Below are 15,143 nucleotides of genomic sequence, written 5' to 3' on the forward strand. Positions count from 1 at the left end.
GCAGCGTGCTGAGGATGAGCGAAGAGTTCTGGAGGGCGTGTATAGACAAAGTGCTTTTTTCAAAAATTCTGGTCCAATGTTGTTGATTGCTTTGTATGTTATACATAGAGCCTTAAATTTTGTTCGGCATCTAATTGGTAGCCAGTGTAATTGGCGGATAACTGAGGATATGGACTTAAAATTTGGTGTACCAGAAAGTATTCTTGCTGCTGCGTTTTGGACTAGTTGTAACTTGTTTAAAACTCTCTCCTGAGCATTCAGGAAGAGGCCATTACAATAATCGATCTTTGCCAAAACCAGCGTACACATAAGAGTTTTTCCCGCACTGAAGGGAAGGAGAGGGAGAAGCTTCTTTACCATTCTAAGAATGTTAAATGATGCGGATACAACTGTATTCGCATGATGATGGCCCCCCTGATCATTGCTGGAGCTGCGTCGTGCTTACGACGCAACTCCAGCAATGCGCCGCTTTTACGGCACAGATGCGTGACGCATCTGTGCCGTTTTTTGCCCCATGGTGCGCCGCATTGTAAATGCGGCGCATCATGGGTGGCGGAGCTGCGGCGCACAATTACAGGCGCATCCCTGCCGATATGCAGGGATGCGCCAGTAATTGTAAATCTGCCCCTATGTTTTTTGACGTGGGCTAATAAAAAGCCTCCATCTGGGCCTCTACCTCTCCATGACGTCCCTTTAGCTTACCCTAGAGATGAAGGCACGCACTGCAAGGAAACATTCATGCATCATTTCTCACCTGTTTCCCGCCAATCCTCTGAGGCCTGCTTCGCCTGCATACTGCTGCTGACACGTTTTATTTACAGTTTCAATTTAGGCTGCAAGATTTCAAGGAGATTTCTTTATAGGCGCCTGCTGTAGCTCCTTGCAAATGAGCTCGATTGCATTCCTCTGTAGGGCATTCCCCAGGTGAAGGTGGAATTAACAGGATTTGCTAGACCCCAAAGCTCCAGTGTAATTATGGAACGCATTTGTTGGTCTTGCATTTAAAAAGTGAGCTATTATGTTCTGCCTTCCCTCCCCATTGTTGGAAAAAACAACGTAAGGAAAACTCTCACCATATGAACCTCTTTGCATGCACCTAAGATGGCTCAGGGGAAGGTTGAATGTTGACAATCTATGCAACTCCAAACAGAGACCATCAATAGGGTACAATTACGGACATTAGTTTGATTTCCTGAAGTGGCATGAGACCTAAGAAAAGGCAAATATAGTGTTATTCAAAAAAGGTATATAAAACAAACGTTCAGGCATACTTCAGAAGAGGTGCTGCACCCCATATACAAAGGTCAACCATCCTTGCTCAAGGAAGGCTACCGCATACTTTGTGTGCGCTGACTGGATCTGCATGGGAGGAGACAACCACCCACACATTGGGAGAAGGCAATCTCCTCAGCCATTTCCTGTTGCACGATGCTAAAACACAGAGAGAAGAAAATCACATAAGTTGCCTTAAGGAAATTCCCACACACCTTCAAGAAAGCTATTCCACTGCAGACCTGCCGGTGGTTAAGAGAAGACAACCAACGAATTACAGATCTGCGGATTGGGCAATTCTGCGCCCACCTTTGTCCAAATGGCAGTGTGCCGTGGGCTTAAGCCACAAAGTGTGTTACTGGTTAAAATGCAGGCATCTAATGCCGGCTGGTTCGAAGTACACCTGCCCAAGCTACCCTTGACTTTCCTGAGGAAAACCCCTTTCGAATGACTTTATGGGATCGAAACTTTGACTTGTTGGTTCTAATCATTTTTCATGTGATGTTGGGTGCCAGGAATTTCTGAATGTTAATTTCGTTGGCTTCTGAACCAAATGATGTACTAATGGTTTAAGCGCAGTCAATCAGCCAACTGCTGATCCCTGGCTTTGCGTGAAATCCTAAAGCCAAGTGAAACCAGGAGCAATCATTGGGAAAGCAGAGTGTTGCGTGGTAGTTCCACATGTAATAAATGCACGTTAGGCGAATTTAAACTTTTAGTACGGCTTACTTTTTGCAGATTTTCATCATGTAGGAATTTGTACTTAAGGGTGTCCTCGAGTACGAATATCAGGCAATAAATCTGGGTCACAGAGGGCCATTATTTGAAATAGCCCTTTTTGGTGTACGACAATTCCAGTTTCAGTCAAAACACCACTACGGTGTTTAACTACTGAAATACTAAACTGGAACTACAGCAACATCATGCAACTATAATAAAAACATGAGCTCCAGTTTAACAGGACGTTAAAAATACTGAGAAATTGTTTGAAGGCTCAAAAAAAGGAAAAATAATTAATATTTCAGCGTTCAACTGATTTCTTTTGGGGACCACCCTTAAGAATGAGTATTATAAAAACGTATGTGAAACTACTTGCAGCAAATGCAGAAGTGTTGAAAGTTAGGCTGAAACCGTCAACATTATCGGCGCCCTCTTGCTCTTCCCGAACCCTTTCGTACACGTAAACAGCCGCCATTTTGAACACCATGGCTTCCCTGCCCTTCGCTGATAGCCAGCGCGTCTCTCTCCCTCTCCTAGCCTCGCAGGCATCCCCGCCTGCTGACGACCCCCTCGCCCTCACATGCCTCGGGTCATAAACCCCTCTTCCACGCAGCTCTGCCTCGGAATCCCATCCTGTTCCCAGCACGACACCTCCCTTCATTCCTTTCATGGTCCCAGGTCTTTTGATACAAACCCCCTTTTCCTGTGTGCCCGTTTGTCTCCCTCGTTCCCAGGCCACCACCCGACTCTGCGGATGCTGTTTATTGCCCCCAGTACAGTAGGAAGCTTCCTCCCATTAAAGAACCCTCGGGTCGATCAAAGCCCCCACCCTACGAGATCCGATCGAACCCCACACATTCCGTGAATCGGCGGAATATCCAGCTGCGCAATAATCACTACCTGTTGTGACCGGGGTGGGGACTTCAACTGTAACTATGTGTGGGAACGGGCCTGAAAGGGAGATCCCGGGGATGTCTTTCCGTACATCAAAGTATTGACGAGAATGTGTTACATGCAATAAAGTGACAAACTTGTGTATAAGAGGCCAGGCCTCAGAGATGCGGTTAGAGCACCTCAGAACGATACCTGCTGTCCAACTGATGTGTTTCTCCTCCGGAGAGAATAAAACCTTGTTTCCTGCCTTCCAGTCTCCAGCGCCTGCCTCTTCATTTGTTAAATAGCTCGTGGGTTCGAGAGGCGACACCGCCGGGCAATACTTAAGGATCTTATATTCTGGTTGGTAGCGTTCACCCTTTTACAATTGGCGTCCCAAGCGTGGGGCCCATCAGCGACTCGTGGATCCAGTGGGAGAGGTCCTGACGACAGAGTGAACGACTGCAACGATCGGGAGCGCGCCTGTCCGATAGACCCTCGTCTGACAGCCGATCATCCGAACTTCACTGGTTCCGAACAGACCTCTCTCGAGTGATCTACGGTCCTGACTGGGAACCATCAGGAGTGCCGCGAAGATAACGGAGAAAAGAGGACGATCGGGCGCTGGATTCGGAAGACAAGAAACTGTCCATGCGGTCCGGGTAAGGTCGTGTAAACACGACGAGTTGCGAAATAATTGCTTGATTGTTTAAGAAATACTAGTATTGCTCTTTTTATTTATTTGGAGATTCACTGTCTGCAAACGGAGAAACAACAGGCCCTCTCTTTGCAAGCAGTGGAGGATAGGTAAGGCAGCCGTCGTGCCTATTTTTCTCTCCCCCACTGAATAATTACTTGAAACTGAACTGTTGTTCGCAAAACTATTGTTTTCTGGAGATTCTCTGTCTGCAAACAGGAAAGAGACCACCCTTTTTGCAGATAGTGAAAGGGGTAGGTACCGCAGACCTTTGCGGGCCTACTTATTCTCCCCACTGAATATTTATTGGTCATTTGTTATTGGTTCATGAGGTATTCACTGCCTGCAAACAACGTAGAATAGAAATATTCTGTCTAGTCTTTGCACACAGTGATAAGATAGGCAGTGCTGACTTTTTGTCCCTCGTTGCGAGCCGTCATGTCTGTCTTCTCCCCACTGATTAGTAGCCTGTTTAGCCCGGACCGCTTATTAGAGGTGAACCATCCGGCTCCACTGGAAGGCACCCCTAATAAGGACATGTTCATGAAGCATGGATTGATCGCTATAGCCTATAGCAAACTATGGCATAAATATACGAAAAAGGATCGAGAAAGTCAGTGGCCACTGATAGGATCTTTCGATGATGATAAAATAAAAGCGCTAGAAACAGCCCTTGGTAAAAACAAGACAACACCCACTATGCTTGATAGTTTCGGCATGTGGCGCAAAGAAACTGAACAACGTAAAAATAAAACTGAGAGTAGGTTGGGAAAAGAGCTGCGAAAAGCAGCCCACCTAGCTGCTCAGAAACTAGAGGGAGAGATAAAGGAAAGAGAAAAAGCTAAACAGAAACTAGAAAGGGAAACATCAAACCAGTGTCCAGTTAGAACGCCCTCCACACTCTACCCTGACTTACCCTCGAAACAACGAGCCAACGATGATCTGCTGTTGGGTCCTCCAATCACCTACATGCCCCCTCCATATGCCCCTTCCCAACCCTTAGCACAGCACGCACCACCCCCAGGTACGAACGAGGGTACCACCACAGCTTCGGCCCCCATGGCCTCTGTGCCAGCCGAACCCCTTGTATTAAATACCGCGTCAGCGACAACGTTAGACGACCCTGAGACTCGAGGGGCTGGCCCTGCAAGAACAAACAGATTAAGCAAAGATGAGCGAGCAGGGATCGACAAGATAGCAAGGACACTGGTAGAAAGGAAGGAAGATGAAGAGTACATCACGGATATGTTTAACTCGTATACAGGGAGTCACAGACGACATTTTACCGTACGACTGTGTTACCATGTCTTGAATGCATACGAGGACCGATATCGAGACAAAGGTCCCGAGAGCCTAACGACTCTGTACCGGAAGGTCGATATCGGGGATGAGGGCGAGTGTGATGTGTCGGACCTCCTTACGCGCACGCTTGAGGTTTTCCGCCACCTCACTGAACGAGAGTCGGGAACTAAACCCACGACCTCCGTAGTGACCGAGCCACCAACCGAACAATCTAACACCATGATGCCGATACGAGAGGCTGCCCCTTACTGGGTTCCTCCCCGAGGCACAGGGACTCACGATGATGCAAACAACCAGGATGCAAAGGGAAGGGTAGTGTACAACTGGGTCTACCAGCCATGGGACCGGCAAGAGATTCTGACATTCCGGAAATCTCTGCCTGACCTGCGTAAAAACCCCACTGCCTTCTATACTGAATTGGGTACAGCCCTAGGATCAACGATTATGACCCTGGCTGACATCGACTTGTTCTTCGGGTTATGTCTACCAGCTGATGTGTGGAAGCAAATCCGGAAAGTCGACCACCTTGAGCTGTTTGGACATACCTGGTCACAACTCGATGACCTGGATAAACAACGGGGACCAGGACAAAAGCCTTTGAAATCCATTCTAGACCTTCCAGATAAAATCGTAGAGAAATTAAAAACCCTGATTCCAGAAAAGAAAGTGGACTGGTCGATAGTAACGGCCTGTCGCCAGAAACCCCAGGAGGATGTATCGGAATACTTCTCCCGGTTTGAAACAGTGTTCTCCGATTACAGCGGCCAGGACATGACCACTGCGACCGGACACCATCTGTTTGTCCAGAATTATGTTAAGGGCCTGTCATCAGAGATCTCCCAGAAACTACAGGCCAGCGAGAGTAGTTGGGCAGCCTCCAAACCTACAGCTATTCTCCAAATGGCCCAATATTATGAACATCAGAAAAACGAAAACGATAGGGCAACAGAGAAAAAGAAGAAGGACCTGAAAGAGAGGGTGATGATTGCCAAACTGCAAGGGGTGACTATAGGACGAGACCAATACCGGGGAAACTACCAGACGAACGTCCCTAAGACTACATTTCCCCAGGACCACACTCTGACTTCCTACAGTGGACGTACAGACCTTAGAGAGAACCAGTGTGCTTTCTGCAAAGGAACTGGCCATTGGAAATCCCAGTGCCCAGTTCTTCTGGAAATAATCAAAAACAGAGACCCCAGGGACATAGCAAATGGACTGAGAAATAAGGGACAACAGCGAGGGCCCCCAAATGACACGACTAACGACAGATCAGGCAGACCAAATACGTTTGATCGACCCAGGCAGAACCAATATCAGCAATCCGACTATGAGGACGCCCACAACTTCGCATAGGACAGCCAAGGGCAAGGGAGGGATCCAGTCGAGCTCTATGTTGACCAGCAGGGCCCTTACGTCACTGCTAAGGTCCTGGGTACCAAGTCTCCATTTCTGGTAGACACTGGCGCAACACGTAGTGCGTTATCTAAACGACTGATTCCAAGGGCACCCTTGTCTGGCTCACTCATAACATCGACAGGTTTCGATGGAACGCCCTCCACTAACCCTTTGTCTGCCCCGATTCTCTTCGACGTAGAAAACAACACCACTGACACCACGTTTTTGCTCTCCTCCAATAGCCCTGACGCCATTATGGGACTTGACCTGCTGAAACACTTCCGAGCGACGATCAGATGTTCTCAAGATGGAGTTCGAGTGTTTCTTTACGACAACCCCGTTCTGCTTAGACATTGCTCTCCCCAACACATGTTTTCCATCACCGACGCTGACGCATCCCTGCTTGACGCTCTGCCTCCGTATCTGTGGGCCAAAGCGGATTCGGACGTAGGGCGTATGTTAATTGACCCAGTGCACATTACTGTCCGACCAGACGCAACACTCCCAAAACTCCCACAATATCGGATATCGCCCGAGGGCGAGAAGGCATTGGTAAAGATTATCCAGTCACTGATAGACGCAGGAGTGGTAGAGGAAGTGGTTAGCAACATTTGCAACAGCCCTATCTTGCCCATCATCAAGAAACAGGGAGAGGGATATGAGAAAGCATACCGTTTTATCATCGACCTCCGAGAGATCAACAAAGTGGTGGTACCCCAGTACCCTGTGGTCTCAGACATCACCACCATCCTGACTTTGATTCCTTCTACTGCCACCACTTTCACCGTCATCGACCTCAAAAATGCATTCTTTTCCATCCCCATCCACCCAGACAGCCGATATCTCTTCGGCTTTACCCTAAAAGCCCGCTCATATAGGTTTTGCCGAGCACCCCAGGGCTACACAGAAAGCCCTAGCATCTACAGCCAGGCCCTCAAAAGACAACTGGATCAAGTCCAGTTACCCGATGGAGTGGTGTTAGTACAATATGTCGATGACATCCTTTTGGCGGCCGACACTATCCCATTAGCGGTTACCGCCACCATTCAACTCCTGCACTTCCTTGCGGAAAATGGCCACAAGGTCTCCAAGAAGAAGTTGCAATTCTGCCAACCCCAGGTCACTTACCTAGGACACCTTTTGTCCAAAGAAGGAAGAAAACTCACTCCTGATCGAATCCAAACCATTCTAGATACTCCTGTCCCTAAGACCCAGAAGCAGGTTCGCTCCCTATTAGGTCTCACCTCCTTCTGCCGACAGTGGTTACCAAACTTTAGCCTCGTTGTGAAACCACTGCTTTCTCTGCTAAGTAAAGACGTCCCTTTCCCACTCCCTTGGACCCCTGAGTGTCAAACTTCCTTCACGGAACTACGAGATGCCCTTTGTTCGGCCCCCGTCCTAGGTACCCCTGATTACAAAAAGCCCTTCTCCCTTTACACTCACGAAAGGGAGGGGTGCGCTTTGTCCGTCCTGACCCAGGCCATTGGCCCGAGACAACGACCGTGCGCTTACTTCTCTGCCACTCTTGACTCTGTAGCCAGGGCCTTACCTGCCTGCCTTCGAGCCGTGGCTGCTGCTGCAATCTCTATCCGACAGAGTGAGGGGATTGTACTCTCGAATTCCCTCACGGTACTGGTACCCCACGCAGTTGACACCCTCCTGAACCAAACCAAGACGCAACACCTGACGAGCGCACGACTGACCGGATACGAACTGACTTTGCTTGCACCCCATATCACCCTGAAAAGATGCACCACACTGAACCCGGCAACTCTGATACCCTTACCAGAGAACGATCCCAAGGTGCACCCTATACATGACTGCGTGACTCTCACAGACGAACAGACTAGGAGTAGGGTTGACCTCAGAGACACGGCTTTCCCTGACCCCGACGGGGAGCTGTGGGTGGACGGTTCTTGCATCAAACTCCCCGATGGCACCACTTCCGCTGCCTATGCAGTCACCACGGCTCGAACTGTAATCGAGACAGCCCGCATCACGCAACGATCTGCCCAGGCAGCGGAACTGATTGCCCTAACACGAGCTTGCATCCTAGCAGCAGGAACCACAGCAAACATCTACACCGACAGCCAGTATGCCTTCGGGGTGGTTCACCATTTTGGGCTCCTTTGGAGGGAAAGGGGATTCTTGACCTCACACGGCACACCCATTTTGCACGGGAATCTAGTCTCCGCCTTGATCGAAGCTGTCCTTCTCCCCAAAAAGCTTGCAGTCATCAAATGCCAGGCACACAAAAAGGTGACGGACATTATTGGACAGGGAAACGCGCTAGCCGACATCACTGCCCGAACGACAGCTGAAAATAGGACGACAACACGTATGTACGTGACCAGGTCACAAGCAGAAAACTGGACGGACGCTAAGGACACTATTAGAGACATTCAAACGGCTAGCACACAACACGAACTGACTGAATGGACACGGGTGGGATTAAAAGATGACGAAGGCTGCTGGCGGACAAAAGCCACAAACAAATGGTTGCTACCTGACTCATACCTGATTCCCATACTGACCATGGCACACTCCCCTGCCCACATAGGGTCAGCCCCCATGATCGAACTTGTCTCCAGAGTTTGGCACAATGATAAAATCCCAGATTCCGCCAAACGCCTGGTCCAACAATGCTTAATCTGCCTGCAACACAACCCCGGGAAAGGAACTGTAGTACCCCGGGGGGGATTTGGGGTCCCAAACCACCCATTTGAAGTCCTGCAGATGGACTACATCCAGCTAGACAGGTGCCAAGGCCTAAAATATGTACTTGTTGTGGTGTGCGCATTTAGCAAGTGGGTGGAAGCATACCCAACCCGTGACAACACCGCTATGGCCACTGCAAAGGTACTGCTAAAGGAATTTTTCCCCCGTTACGGCCTCTGCCGTATTTTATGGAGTGATAATGGCCCCCACTTCATAGCCAAAGTTATCCAGCTCATCTTAAAGGGGTTGGGCATCAGACAGAAATTTCACGCAGTCTTCCACCCCCAATCTGCTGGACTTGTCGAGCGACACAATGCCACCCTAAAGCTTAAACTGGCCAAGATAGTGGCTACCACGGGTCTGAAATGGCCAGACGCCCTCCCACTGGCATTGCTATCGATGCGCTCTACCCCCACCCGACATCACTTAACTCCTTATGAAGTTGTCTTCGGTCGACCCATGAGTGTCTGGTCTGCCCCAAAACCAACTTCCATTCATGACGTCCCGGACGTCCTAATGTCTGATTATCTGTATAAATTGACTGAAACTCTGTCTGTCATTCATCAGCAGGTGCAGCAGGCCATCCCCGATGCTTCCAGGGGTCCGGGTCACGCCATCCAACCTGGGGATTTCGTGCTGATCCGGAATTTTCAGCGGTCGAAGAGTTTGGAACCCCGGTGGACGGGCCCCTGGCAAGTGTTGATCACCACTCGGACAGCTCTTCGAGTGGAGGGGAAGAAGCACTGGCTGCACGCCCATCACTGCAAAAAGGTCTCCTCAGCCCTGGCCACGACAGACAACGTCAGTATCCAAGAAGAGCTCCTGAACAAAGACCGACCATCATTGAACTGTTATCCCGACACAGAGACACTTGAACTTTCAAAACATTCTGATCCCACTGTGCCATCTCGAGAAGGGTATTTCCTGCGTCGAAAGGAGGGAGCTTCGGCTAAGTAGGCCACTGACTAGGTTAAAAGGTCTCAGAATGGTGACCCAAAACTACCAAGGGTTACCTGGAGAGAAGCTAAACTAAGTCTGTGGTTCTGCCCACTACCGAGCACCTTGAAAACGAAGATGATGGAAGCGCCAGATAAGAAGATGATGGAAGCGCCCAATAAGAAGACGATGGAGACAACAGGAAATACCCACTACAGAAATCTGAGAACAGACAGACTCCATAGTTCAAAGACAATTGCACTCTTCATCGCAATCCTCTTCTGTTTTCTCCTCATGACCACGCTCTGGATTATGGAAGAACATGCACCTGCTCGCGAAACATTTCTAACCACTGCTCAGCCTACCACCATGAAGGAACATTACCTGATTTCGCTCTCTCCTCAACTAAGAGAGAGACGGAAGTAGTTTTGGAATAACTCTTTCGTACAGCTGCTTCACCAACACAATCTTGCCACCAATGCCACCAACTGCTGGATCTGTGGGTTGCTACCCCACGCCACTGGACATTCAATACCATTCATCCCTTCACCCTTCTCTGTTCACGGCTCCTGCCTTGCTTGGCTGATCCTCCTGCAAGAAAGCTATAAGGACAATGCCACCTCCGGCAGAACCGTAACGCATTTCTCCCACGGGGTCCGGCGGAACAAAACGAAGATACACTTCTGCCCGCAGACCTCCAACGACTCAATCCAAATGGACATCCCTGCTAAAGAACGAATCGAAATGCAGGTGTTCAACAATCCAACCAGACCCACCTTCTCCTATCTGCGGAAACGAACGGCTGCCACTCTGACTGTGACCCTGTCGGTCATCAACGTCACAGGCCACATGTGTGTAGAAGGACTTGGGACACAGCTGGTGGGCCGCAGCGCTTGCCGCTTTACCAGAACTTTGGACTCCTCGGATCCTCCTTCCTTTGTGTCGTCCCCAAACATGTATTTCGTCTGCGGCACGAAGGCCTACACCTGGCTCCCCAAAGGCTGGGGGGGCACTTGTTTCATCTCTTTCATCCTTCCTCCGACTTATGTGGCCCCAGCGAATCATCATAGACAAAAGCGAGCCAAGGACATCGAGCAAGCCGACTCAACAGGAGCACAGTTCCTCGATGCCATGAAGGGACTTGTTCCCCTCTGGGGCCCGATGGCAAACAGTCGTGCCATCCGACATCTGACTCAGGCTGTTGAGACAACAATGAACATCACTGCTGGTATTTTTGCTAACAACACCGCCGAGCTCCAAGCAGTCCGCTTGGTGGCCCTCCAGAACCGCCTTGTCCTAGATGTGGTTCTTGCGGACCGTGGTGGAGCATGCCGCATTATTGGGTCCAGCTGTTGTACATACATACCGGACAACTCACCCTCAGTGTACAAAGCCATCGAACATCTTCACAGACTCTCTTCAGAGGTCCACCAAGAACAAGAAGAATGGTCGCTTGGTGGTTGGTTCTGGGACACCGTTAAGAACTGGGGCTGGAGACTGCTCACCATTATCCTGATTCCTGCAGTTGTAATATGTGGTCTATGCTTAGGAATTCAATGTCTGCCACCTCTGTGTTCTTTATGTGCAAGTTGTATTTTCCCCAAAACTGTGGACTTTGGAAGCGAACACATGAGAGCATTGTATGATGCCGAGGTTAGGAATTTGATGAAAATTGACATTGAGTAAGCAAGTTGGCTAGATACGTTGAAAAGGGAGGACTGTTGAAAGTTAGGCTGAAACCGTCAACATTATCGGCGCCCTCTTGCTCTTCCCGAACCCTTTCGTACACGTAAACAGCCGCCATTTTGAACACCATGGCTTCCCTGCCCTTCGCTGATAGCCAGCGCGTCTCTCTCCCTCTCCTAGCCTCGCAGGCATCCCCGCCTGCTGACGACCCCCTCGCCCTCACATGCCTCGGGTCATAAACCCCTCTTCCACGCAGCTCTGCCTCGGAATCCCGTCCTGTTCCCAGCACGACATCTCCCTTCATTCCTTTCATGGTCCCAGGTCTTTTGATACAAACCCCCTTTTCCTGTGTGCCCGTTTGTCTCCCTCGTTCCCAGGCCACCACCCGACTCTGCGGATGCTGTTTATTGCCCCCAGTACAGTAGGAAGCTTCCTCCCATTAAAGAACCCTCGGGTCGATCAAAGCCCCCACCCTACGAGATCCGATCGAACCCCACACATTCCGTGAATCGGCGGAATATCCAGCTGCGCAATAATCACTACCTGTTGTGACCGGGGTGGGGACTTCAACTGTAACTATGTGTGGGAACGGGCCTGAAAGGGAGATCCCGGGGATGTCTTTCCGTACATCAAAGTATTGACGAGAATGTGTTACATGCAATAAAGTGACAAACTTGTGTATAAGAGGCCAGGCCTCAGAGATGCGGTTAGAGCACCTCAGAACGATACCTGCTGTCCAACTGATGTGTTTCTCCTCCGGAGAGAATAAAACCTTGTTTCCTGCCTTCCAGTCTCCAGCGCCTGCCTCTTCATTTGTTAAATAGCTCGTGGGTTCGAGAGGCGACACCGCCGGGCAATACTTAAGGATCTTATATTCTGGTTGGTAGCGTTCACCCTTTTACAGAAGGGATTACACTATACGTCTTCTCGGGCACTAAAATAAAATATCCATGTTTAGAAAATGTAGGCCTTGTGGCAATTCTGGCCACATACCAATTGTAAGTGGCACAAATTGTTGTTTTGGTGGGTTTGCAAATAAATGAAGCAGAAGCCTGATCTGTTTGTTTGTCTGTCCACTTTTGAGCAAGAATTTGAATTTTGCAAATCGTGTATGCTTTAGTCTATTTTCCGATTTGAGTCTCAGGAAAATGATTTTGTTATTGTTTCTTTTGATCCGAATGCTTCCGAGAAGTTTATCAGGAAGGTAAGGAGGCTGCCTGCCGGTTCCATTTTACACTTCATTGAAGGAAGGGAGTGAATTGGGAGTTCATTGTAGCTTCTTGCTGTCCATCTATATCCATCCACCCATTTTCAGCAGATCAGCTGTCCAGAATACGAAGGCTAGATGAGGAACACGTTCTTGGCTTCAATGAAATGCAATAGAAAATCATGTTACATTACTAAACTAGTAGCAAGTTAAGGCCCAAACCCCAAGAGCTACTTACAGAAATGACTTTGATGTGCCCAGCTAAGAGCCTCAACTGATTCATTTATAATCCATGATCTGGCTCATTTTACTTATGAAACCTAAGTCCACCCAGAGGTTATCGTAGGTTTAGGATGTAGAGAACAAATGGGGCTGGCCTTAAAGTGAACCGGGGTACCCTGGCCAGGAGGGCTGAGGAAAGTCCTTGTTGGTAGAGGAGGAATCACACCATAAGTAGGATATTTCTTGCAGATTTGCTGTTTTTTCTTACCCTACTTTTCTCTCCTGTAGGCTTCACAAGGAGGCGGCCACAGGACCCTGCTGTACGGACATGCGATCCTTCTCCGGCATTCGTTCAGTGGAATGGTGAGTTCTGCAGCTCTAGTGATCGTAGCACTGTTCTTTTGGGCTGTCTAGAGGATAAAGGAATCATAATACCCCAATCAGTATATATGGAGGGACCTGCTTGCACCAATGAATAGGACACCAAGTATAGGGAACATGGTTTTCCAGACTCCAACAGGGCACAGTTACAGGATTAAAATCAATGCAACCCTCAAGTACCAGAAAAAGATGCAACATTAAAGAATTAAAATACAGAAAAACAGAAACAAATGGCAAAATGTGCCCGCAGAACGAATAACAGTTATCATTTCCCTATCGTATTTATTTGGCAAAAACTAGCACTCCTCATTCTTCAAACAAATCTGCTTCCAACAACCGCTGTTACCCCCACTTTTTGAGTTACCTTTGCTTCACCTGTAGTATTACCCTGACCACGTGGGGAGCCCTTTTCTTAACGCATCCTTATACTTGTAAAGTGAGAGCGACCCAGAGGATGACTTCTTATCCGCGAGGGAGGCTCCCTGGACACTTCTGGCACCTACAATAATGGAGGAGTAAAGCATCATAGTACTCCGGATGGGTGCAGAGCACAACAGGCTGTGGGACAATGAACGCACGCTAGGCACTAGCCTTTTGGCAAAAGTTGCCAGCTGTCTGTAAGACTTTGTGAGAGGGCAGCACAGGAGACACTAGCTGGTGTCTGGAACACTTGATGAAAATGCGGGGAAGGGCACAACGAAAACATGTCAGATGGCTGAAAGACTTGTAACATGGCAGGGGCCACTGAGCACATATCTGCTGCCTGCAAGACCTGGCTGAATAATGGAGAGTTTGTATATCAAGTGCCTGCAAGCAACCTATGATAGTGGGGCAAACCACTGAGCGCAGGTACCTCTGACACAATACAATAATACTGAGTGGGCAGACCAGGTGCCTTTACAATTTGGTAATGTAGTTGAGTAGTGGATACTGAGTGTAGGCCAAGTGCCTCTAAAACCTGGTGAGATGGCAAACAGAGAACATTCAGTGCCAGCAAGGTGCCTTATGGCTTGGTGAGATCTCGAGCAGAGAACATACAGTACCGGCAAGGTGCCTTATGACTTGGTGAGATAGCGAGCAGAGAACATTCAGTGCCAGCAAGGTGCCTTATGACTTGGTGAGATGGCGAGCAGAGAACTTTCAGTGCAGGAAGGTGCCTGTATGACTTGGTGAGATGGCGAGCAGAGAACTTTCAGTGCATGAAGGTGCCTGTATGACTTGGTGAGATGGCGAGCAGAGAACATTCAGTGCAGGCAAGGTGCCTTATGACTTGGTGAGATGGCGAGCAGAGAACTTTCAGTGCAGGAAGGTGCCTGTATGACTTGGTGAGATGGCGAGCAGAGAACATTCAGTGCAGGCAAGGTGCCTTATGACTTGGTGAGATGGCGAGCAGAGAACATTCAGTGCCAGCAAGGTGCCTTATGACTTGGTGAGATGGCGAGCAGAGAACATTCAGTGCCAGCAAGGTGCCTTATGACTTGGTGAGATGGCGAGCAGAGAACTTTCAGTGCAGGAAGGTGCCTTATGGCTTGGTGAGATAGCGAGCAGAGAACATTCAGTACTGGCAAGGTGCCTTATGACTTGGTGAGATGGCGAGCAGAGAACATTCAGTGCCAGCAAGGTGCCTTATGACTTGGTGAGATAGCGAGCAGAGAACATTCAGTGCCAGCAAGGTGCCTTATGACTTGGTGAGATGGCGAGCAGAGAACTTTCAGTGCAGGAAGGTGCCTG

The 15,143-nt window shown here is 49.1% G+C and overlaps 1 protein-coding gene across 1 annotated transcript in view; it reads left to right on the forward strand.

Annotated features, from left to right (window-relative positions):
* Positions 1-15,143, forward strand: part of RYR3 (ryanodine receptor 3) — a 1,933,484-nt gene that overhangs the window by 472,676 nt on the left and 1,445,665 nt on the right. Inside the window, exon 4 of the mRNA XM_078661960.1 lies at positions 13,320-13,394. Coding sequence (XP_078518086.1) covers positions 13,320-13,394 — 75 coding nt within the window. The remainder of the gene's footprint in view (positions 1-13,319; positions 13,395-15,143) is intronic.

Source organism: Lissotriton helveticus, chromosome 9 (assembly GCF_964261635.1).
Source record: "Lissotriton helveticus chromosome 9, aLisHel1.1, whole genome shotgun sequence".
In the NCBI taxonomy this organism is placed as follows: Eukaryota; Metazoa; Chordata; class Amphibia; order Caudata; family Salamandridae; genus Lissotriton; species Lissotriton helveticus.